The sequence below is a fragment of the Castanea sativa genome, chromosome 2 (assembly GCF_040712315.1).
Source record: "Castanea sativa cultivar Marrone di Chiusa Pesio chromosome 2, ASM4071231v1".
Lineage (NCBI taxonomy): Eukaryota > Viridiplantae > Streptophyta > Magnoliopsida > Fagales > Fagaceae > Castanea > Castanea sativa.
Genome location: NC_134014.1, coordinates 88,705 through 98,418, shown reverse-complemented (window position 1 = coordinate 98,418; position 9,714 = coordinate 88,705). Strand labels below are relative to the sequence as shown.

General features: G+C 41.8%; 1 protein-coding gene across 1 annotated transcript; it reads right to left on the bottom strand.

The window, feature by feature from the left end:
- Positions 1 to 336: 336 nt before the first annotated feature.
- Positions 337 to 3,874, bottom strand: LOC142626447 (3-ketoacyl-CoA synthase 20-like). Its single transcript, XM_075800267.1, has 2 exons — positions 2,900 to 3,874; positions 337 to 1,152 (listed from the first exon to the last, which is right to left on the bottom strand). Exons 1-2 carry the CDS (start codon positions 3,683 to 3,685, stop codon positions 367 to 369), a joined length of 1,572 nt encoding a protein of 523 aa, XP_075656382.1. The 5' UTR covers positions 3,686 to 3,874; the 3' UTR covers positions 337 to 366.
- Positions 3,875 to 9,714: the final 5,840 nt, after the last annotated feature.

Below are 9,714 nucleotides of genomic sequence, written 5' to 3'. Positions count from 1 at the left end.
TATTTTAAAGAGGTTTAAAAAAATTTTAAAATCAAGATGTTTAAATTTTTATTTTAAGTGGGTCAAATAAAATAAATATATATATAAATTGCCGACTCAGCGGGTTCATTTGAACCCCTGAATTGTACATGTTGCCCTTACCTCAATATTTGTATGGAAGTACGGATGAGGAAAATATTTTAAGGAGTTTCCTTATTTTATACTACCATATGGGAATTAGAAATGTAGGCAATTAATTAACACACGAAGACTATAAGAATTATTCAATTAAGCAACAGATTTCAATTGTTTATATGGCATTCAGAAATAATTTTAATACACACAAATTCCCTCCCTCCCTCCCACGAAAAAACTTAATTTAAACTTTCAAGAAACATTAATGGCTGACACTTTAGGCACATGAACTGGAAACTCATCAATCTCATCCACCCAAGGACCCTTCTCCTTAACTGGGTCGATGGTCTTTAAAGCACGCCATACAGCACTGTTACACTTGAATCCCGAACCAAAAGCAATCTGCCACGTCCTGTCACCCTTCTTGATCCTCCCTTTAGCCTCAGAGTAAGCCAATTCATACCACAAAGAACTACTAGAAGTATTCCCAAACCTATTAAGGGTCATTCTTGAAGGCTCCATATGCCAATCCGTGAGCTCCAGGTTTTTCTCTAGCTCATCTAGCACTGCTCTCCCCCCTGCATGAATGCAAAAATGCTCGAAAGCTAGCTTAAAATCTGGAATGTATGGTTTTATCTTCAGTTTAAAGATCTTCCTTCCCACTAAAGTTGCAAAAAATAGAAGTTGTTCAGACATGGGAAGGACTAATGGCCCAAGTGTAGTGATGTTGGTTTTGAGGGCTTCTCCAGCCACTGCCATTAGGTCTTTTGAGAGTGAGACACCAATTCTTTTGGTTTCATCCTCTTTTTGAAACACACAATTGTAACACTTATCATCGGCACCCTTGTGGGTACGTACGGTGTGGATGAGTTGATACTTTGAACGACGACGATCTGAAGAACGATTGGATAGGAGGATCGCTGCTCCACCCATGCGAAAGAGGCAGTTTGAGACAAGCATTGATCGGTCGTTGCCGAAGTACCAATTGAGAGTTATATTCTCCATGCTCATTACTAGGGCATAAGAGTTGGGGTGCACCTGCAGGTAAATTAATTAAGAGGAATGTTTGATTAAAATTTTAAACTGTATTTGAAATAGTTTCATTTCAAAGTTTAAATTAGATATTTGCCTTTGTATGGTATGTCAAGCTATTTACCCATTTGTATTTATTTGCCTCATAAAGTTAAACTTAGTTGTAGCTACAACTCTACTTAATATATTTCTATTAAATATAAATTTTAACAAATTTACTATTGGATTACATTTTTTTTTTCCTGTCTCCTTCGTACTTACAAAATTGTTAGAAGATTAAATAACTATGTCATTAATTAAATATTTAAATTTCATATTTTCTAATCTAAAATTACACATAAAAAATATGTTTATGGATTGAATAACAAATATTATTTGATTGATATGAAATTTGACATGTATATTTGAACATGAATAATTTGTAACAATTTACAACCAAATCTGTAATCAAACAATATAATATATATATATATATATATGTATGGACAAAATTTTGGTACAATACCTTAGGTATGGTTCTTTAAGTTCTCCTTTTAAGATTTAGTCATGTGACAACTTAACTAAAAAATATACTTTCATCTCATGAGAAAAAATCCATATGATAGAATTTTAAACGAAAAATTTAAAAAATAACACCTAAATACTGAACTTAAGTCTTATTATATATACACACACGTGTGTGTCTGAGTGTGGGGAGGGTGGGGGAGTTGCTATCATTGCTTTTATAGTTTTACTTCACAAGTTTCATGCTTTTCATAGCTAAATTAGCATTTTGTAAAAAAATAAAAACATTTAAAACGTACATGTGATTTGGATGTGAAACTCCCTCTTCGATACTTGAACACCAATTCTTATCTCACACATTTTATAGGTGTGTATGTTTGTGCAGTGACTATTATACTAAGAGTGGGTAGTGGTGGAAAAAATTAGGAGTCATTTGGTAATATTATTCTAATAGTGTTATTTATATTTTTTAAAAATATATGTGAATAAAAAAATATATAAAAATATATTTAATATTATTTAAAAATTAAAAATATGTATTTAAAGTTATATACGAAATTGGTACCCTTCTACATAGACATTTATGAAGAGGGTGGATGGGAAGTACTAGTTGTTTAATGAATGCGTTGCGGACCCAACTAATAACCCTCAGGACTCTGGTCCATACATCTTTCAATATGTGACACCTACGACCAGCTGGACATGCAGACAAGTGGGGGTCTATCAGTATGTGGCTGGTATCTCTCAGCCGTGAATCCCTGCAGACGCATATGAGGTCCTCTCATATTATGAGAGAGAGGCCCACTGCATATAAGTGAGGGTTTTTACTATATGCCTAGTGATCAATACCATTTATTGATCATAGACAGATGGATCACGGACTTCTTGGATAATAAAACCATTCACCCAACGACTACTAACAAAAAGGAAGGCTCTTCTTGGTGAGTTACTGATTCAATTGCTAAGAACACATGTTAAATAGTAATTTACATATTCTATTAACTGATATATATATATATATATATATATATATATAGGATTTATTAATATATATTCTTAGGATATCTATTAATAAATTATTTTTAAATTAATTTTATTAGAATATAAAATAATAATTAATTTTTTTACAATTTTTTCAAAAAATAATTCTAAAATGGATGATTAATGAATTTCTCAAGAGTTGGATAAACAAAGAGATTTAAATTTGAAATCCAAAAAAAAAAAAAAAAACATATGGAATAAAACCAACCTGTAATAGCTGCTTAGCAAGATCTATAGAAATAAGGCCAGCACTACAACCCATACCACCAAGATTATAGCTTAAAATGTTCCCTCTGAGCTTGTAGTGATTCACAATCATGGAGGAGAGGGATGGAGTTGGGCTGAACAAGCTACAATTGACTACAAGAATCCCTATATCCTTAGCCTTCACTCCAGTCTTTGCCAAGAGCTCATCAATGGCTCCGAACATGACTGCCTCAGCCTCCTTCCTTGCCTCGGCCATACAGGGATTGGGCGGGATTCTCAACACGGCCTCAGGGAAGTAGGTCTTTTGGCCCAGTCCTGACCTTTCCAGAATCTTCTTTTGAAAAGCCAAGTTCTCCTCCGTGAAACTCCCAGTTGCAGTAGATCTTTCCATGAAAATCTCCCTCGTACATATTCGAGCCTCTTCAGGCTTGTAGCACGCAAAGTTTACTAGGTAAACTTTTCTTGGACGGCTGGTGAAGTAAAAGGTGGCAAGGAAAACTATTACGCATGAGCCTAGAGTCACCCAAACGAGATTGAACTTTATTAGGTTGTCCCATAATTGCAAAACATCTTGAAGAGTGAGCATAGAAAGATGAGCCGAAGTCATGGCAAGAAGTGGTACAAGCAAGAGGTACATGGCATTGGAGATTAAGTAGTGGTACCCCAGTTTCACATATTTGAGTCTGACGGATAAGAGAAAGTTAGGGAGCTTATTTTTCGTTCTCTCGGGCGGAGATTGAACCGAAACCGGTACAGTTTCTGGGGTTTGCTTCCTCTCATCTCCCATGGTGGTGGTGGTGGGATAAAAATGAAAATTTTGGCAGCTTCGAGAGAAGAGAAGAAAGAAGGCAGTTGTGTAGTATGGGGGTTGGAAATTTGGATATAAAAAAGCAAAATCCAAGTCGGAATTCAAGTGAAAATTAAAGAAAGGTAGATGTACCGTCTAGCTAGCTAGGTAGGAAACGTGAGAGAGTAATGGCTTGAAAAGATGGGAAAGAAGGTTAAGACTTTAAAGGGGGCGATGAGGCAGAGAGACAATGGTGGGAAGGGGGAGGATGCAACTACCCCAACGAATTTCTAATTGTTAACTTCGGCGGGGCATTGAATTTGCCAACTCATGGGGAATTTAAAGAAGAATATAGTTGGGGGTGTTTCGGTTTCGGTTTCGGGGGTTTGATAATAATAAAAATATCAATCATTTCATTTCACCGTATTAATTTGTATTTCACCTACGTCACCCCTACTAATTGCTACTTTGCCATTCGTTAGACTATTCCCACATGTCGTCACATTTGGTGAACGCGTCCGATGTCAATGGTTGTATTTATATCACATGTTGGGTGAACTACGAGGTCATGAGTCAAATTCAACTTGATTGGATTCTTCCTTGCACAACTCTTCATACTTCGTACTAACACGTATAATACCATTCAATTTATATACATAGCTTTTATTAATCTTCAAACCCAATATTGATGGCATTTTAATAGGGGAAATGTTTAATATTTAACTTTGAATTATGAGCTTTTAATCTCTTTTAGATTCCTTGGTTAATTTTACACTAGAATTATTAAAGAGATACTAAAATGTTATAAGTGTACAGAGTTCTTATTTTTATAGGGTTTGATAGAGGTTCTTGTAGGTAACCTTACTTGAACCTACGACTTATCACTTTTGGGGACAGTCACTTGCTATCATACCAAGGATCGACCTCTAATTATTAATTAAAAACTGATTATCTCAATTATATTATCCATGCAATTATAATTTTTAACAACAAATCAACAACTCATCATATCATCAAGGAAGATAATAAAAATAATAAAAGCATAAGACACACATATATAGAGGATAATACCTCATAATTTTAGCATAATAATCGTTACAATAAAAGCATAAGACACATCATAAGAAGGGATATTAAGTGTGGGGGGTAAAAGGACCCAAGTGGGCATATGGGCCTTTGGACTAAAGCATGGAAGGCCGACCTACTCCAGAATTAAACTCTACGAATTGGCCCATACGCCGAGGATCCGAGGGTATAGCCGAGAACGAGCTTCTCTGCGGACAAATCCAAGAGAACTCAAAACTTCATTATGGAGGTCAAGGTATAACTCTGGAAAGACTAATGGTTAAAAGGGAATACCCTGAACCTTCTAGATGCACCAGTGTTAAAGAAAATATCAAGTGCAAAGGCTGTCACCTCCGCATTAAAGGCTCTGCATCTACCTCCCTGGCCGCATTAATGGGGAAGTGACCCCTGAACAATAGGGATGAAACTTCTAGTCACTGTCCAAAAACTATCAGGGAAGGCAGTATTTAAGGGGGGTGGAGGCTAGAGAGATGGGGGGATTGACAACAAAGAAAGAGACTAAGAATTGTAACTTTTAAGGAAGAAATAGCAATAATACAGAAGTAGTCCTCGGCTAACGTCCGAGAAGGCCTATTTTCAGTTATCTTTTGTTATCTACCTGTGTTTGTAACTCTTAGCCCGTTATTAAGTTATCAGCACTTCTAATCTAGGTTTCAAACCCACGCTCTACAAATTTTATTGTCTAAGGCTCATTGGGCCTGAGCCCGTAGTTGTTTTTGGGTCCAGGTGCAATTGTGCACTTACAATTGGCGCCCACCATGGGGAGTCTAGTCTGGAAGGAGTTGGAATACTATGGCAGGCTTGGGTTCTCAACATGCGGAGTCACAGGGATCACAACTGGGGGATCTTTTCGAGCGTCTTGAGCATCGAAGGGATCGTGAAGGAAGTGTCCATACAGAATACCTCGGGGCTAGCCATACTCATGGTGGGGGTAGCACCACCCATGAGGATGGTGCTAAAGCCATGCAGAAGGAGATTAATCGTTTGAAGAGAAAGTTACGCCACGCCAGACGTAGGTCTTCACCATCCTCATCTGATCCTTCCTCAGAGGAGGTACGGGGAGGTAGCTACAGCTCAAGGTCATGCTCACCCCCCAGTGCAATGTCCTCTGGTGAGGAGGACGACCAGCCAGCTCGCAGACGCAAGAAGCTTCCTTCTAGGGGCTTAGGGAACGATGCTATAAGTCGGGCGTTGCACCAACTCTCCAAATCTCCGTTTTCACGGAGGATTGAGAAGGGGAGGCTTCCCAGGAGGTTTACTCAACCCACCTTTACCATCTACAATGGCCGGACTGATCTGGTGGAGCACGTGAGTCACTTTAACCAGAGGATGGCGGTGCACTCTCACAACGAGACCCTGATGTGTAAAGTTTTCCCCTCTAGCTTGGGACCTGTTGCTATGAGGTGGTTCAACGACCTTAAATCGGGGTCTATAGGTTCATTTGGGGAGCTTACTAGAGCATTCGCTTCGCGGTTCATTACGTGTAGCAGAGTACCTCGGCCATTGGATTCGCTGTTATCCATGACCATGAGGGAAGGGGAGACGTTGAAAGCATACTCCGACCGTTACTGGGAGATGTTTAATGAAATAGATGGCAACTTTGATGAGGTGGCGCTCAATACCTTTAAGGTAGGTCTTCCTACTGATCACGACCTGAGAAAGTCTTTGACTAAAAAGCCTGTCCGCAGCGTACGTCACCTCATGGACCGTATTGACGAGTACAAGAGGGTGGAGGAAGACCAACAGCAAGGAAAGGGTAAGGAGAAGGTTATCCCGCAGAAGAGAAGGGATTTCAGGTCGGACAGGTACCACAATAACAAGCCGAGGAGAGATTACGTTGGGCAGCCCGGCTATGCAGTACCTCAGGCCGTGAACACTGTGTTCCGAGAACCAGTACATCAGTTGCTGGAAAAAGTTCGTAAGGAGCCCTTCTTCAAGTGGCCTAGCAAGATGGCAGGAGATCCCACAAAGAGGAATCAGAACCTCTTCTGCCAATACCATCAGGATGTGGGCCACACTACCGAGAACTGTTGGACCCTTTGGAACCACTTGGAGCAGCTTGTCAGTGAAGGAAAACTGAAGCAGCACTTGTGCCATTCTAGCGGGCAGAGCAGTCAATCTGGCTCAAACAATCAGAGGAATATTTCATCTCGGCCGACGTTAGGAACAATTAATGTTATTTTTGCTGCACCTGGCAGGACCGGCTCGGGTCCCACCAAGGTGATGGCAGTTTCACATCCTCAGGCCGAGGAGTCGGGCTGCAGGCCGAAGAGGTTGAAGCTAAATTTGCCCATCTTGGGATTTTTCGAGGAGGATAAGGTAGGGACTATCCAACCCCATGACGATGCTCTTGTAGTTACGCTTAGGATAGGGAACTATGATGTGAGGAGGGTGATGATAGATCAGGACAGCGGTGCAGATTTCATGTACCCTGATCTTTTTAAGGGGTTAAGATTGAAGCTGGAAGATCTTACTCCATATGACTCGCCACTTATAAGCTTCGAAGGGAGAGCCGTTGTGCCGAAGGGACAGATTCGTTTGCCCGTTCAATGCGGCTCAGAAACGGTTGAGGTGGATTTCATTGTGGTTGACGCGTACTCTCCATATACAGCCATCCTCGCCAGGCCATGGCTGCACGCTCTTGGAGCTGTCTCCTCTACCTTACATGTTAAGGTTAAGTTCCCCTCGGGGGAATGTGTTGAAGAGGTCCTCGGCAGCCAATCGGTGGCCAGGCAATGCATATCGGCTGCAGTGCTGCACCAGACGGAAGCCGAGTCTTTGGCTCTGATCAGCAAAGACTTATAGCAGTTAACAGCTCTTGATGCACCTGGAATGGTGACAGGAGAGGAGGTTCATTGTGAGGAGTTAGAGAAGTTTCTGATATCCGATGATCCAAAGAGGTTCTTCCAAGTAGGCATACGTTTGCCACACCAGGAGAAGATGGAGTTGTTGGAATTTCTGAAGGACAATATTGATGTTTTTGCATGGGACCCTTATGAGGCTCCAGGCGTAGATCCGAACTTCATTTGTCATCGTTTGAATGTCAACCCTGCCATTGTGCCGAGAAGGCAACCACCTCGACGTTCTTCCAAAGAGCATGCCGAGGCTGTAAAGGAAGAGGTGCTTAAACTCAAGAGGGCTGGGGCTATTAAAGAAATTTTCTACCCCGAATGGTTGGCGCATACGGTTGTGGTTAAAAAGAAGAATGGAACGTGGAGAGTATGTGTGGACTTCACAGATTTGAACAAGGCTTGCCCCAAGGATTCGTTCCCAATGCCGCGTATTGATCAACTGGTGGATGCCACTATCAGACATCCTCAAATGAGTTTTTTGGACGCCTTCCAGGGTTACCATCAAATTCCACTAGCATTGGAGGATCAGGAGAAAACTGCTTTCATTACTCCAACAGGGAACTACCACTATAAGGTCATGCCATTCGGGTTGAAGAATGCTGGGGCTACCTACCAGAGAATGATAACTAGAATGTTTAAACAGCAACTAGGGAAGACCATTGAGGTGTATGTAGATGATATGGTGGTGAAGAGTAAAACAATACCTTCACACGTCAAAGATCTAGCCGACACCTTCCAGGTGCTAAGAAAGTACAAGCTGCGCCTTAACGCCTCAAAGTGCTCTTTTGGCGTGGGGTCCGAAAAGTTTTTGGGATACATGATTACTCACAGAGGCATAGAGGTGAACCCAGCGCAGGTCAAGGCTATTCAGGATTTGCAGCTGCCTCAGAGCCCAAAAGAGATCCAGAAATTGACCGGAATGATTGCCGCATTGAATAGGTTTATTTCTCGGTCCGCTGACCGATGCCGTCCTTTCTTCCAATTGTTGAATAAATGGAAAGGGTTTCAATGGACCGAGGATTGCGTGTTAGCTTTTCAGCAGCTTAAGCAATATCTTTCTCGGCCACCCATCTTGTCTCGCCCCGAGGCGGACGAGGTATTGTTTGCTTATCTAGCAGTGGCCGTCCACGCGGTCAGCCTGGTCCTTATAAGGAATGAAAGCGGGGTGCAAAGACCGGTCTACTACGTCAGTAAGTCTTTAAATGAGGCCGAGGTGCGCTATCTGCTCTTGGAGAAAGCGCTTCTGGCCATAGTTCACGCCACACGCAAGCTTCCTCATTATTTCCAGTCTCACACAGTAGTGGTTCTGACCCAATTACCTCTCAAGGCAGTGTTACGCAGCGCCGATTACTCTGGTAGGGTGGCAAAGTGGGGAACCATTTTAGGGGTTTTTGACGTTAAATACAAGCCTCGCACCTCGGTGAAGGGCCAGGTCCTCGCTGACTTGGTGGCAGAGTTTACTGAACCATTGCTAGAAGAAACTCTAAAAGAAACACACACGGATGGAAAATCAGTTGGTGTGATCACGGCCTCAGTGCCTTCGACTTGGAAAGTGTATGTGGATGGGGCTGCTAATCAGAGAGGGTCTGGTGTTGGACTTGTTCTAATGTCCCCTGAGGGAATTGTCTTCGAAAAATCTTTGAGATTGGCATTCTCGGCTACTAACAATGAGGCCGAGTATGAAGCAGTCTTGGTGGGTATGCAGATGGTACGTAGGATGGGTGGAAAGGAAATCCATGTGTTCTCAGACTCTCAGTTAGTGGTCGGCCAAGTCATGGGGACCATGGAGGCTAGAGACCCCAGAATGCAGGAATATTTGGCCCAGGTCAAGCGTCAGCAAGCTGAATTTGACTCCTTCGTCCTAGCTCACATCTCTAGAAGTGGAAACACCCATGCCGATTCTTTGGCTACGTTAGCAACGTTCTCGGCTCAGGGTTTGCCCAGGATTGTCCTTGTGGAGGATTTGCTGGAGCCAACTCTTACCCCCGCCAAGGCGGCTCGCATCCATCTAATAAGGCCTGGACCTAGTTGGATTGACCCGGTCATATCTTTTCTTAGGAATGATATCCTTCCTGAAGACAAGTCTGAAGC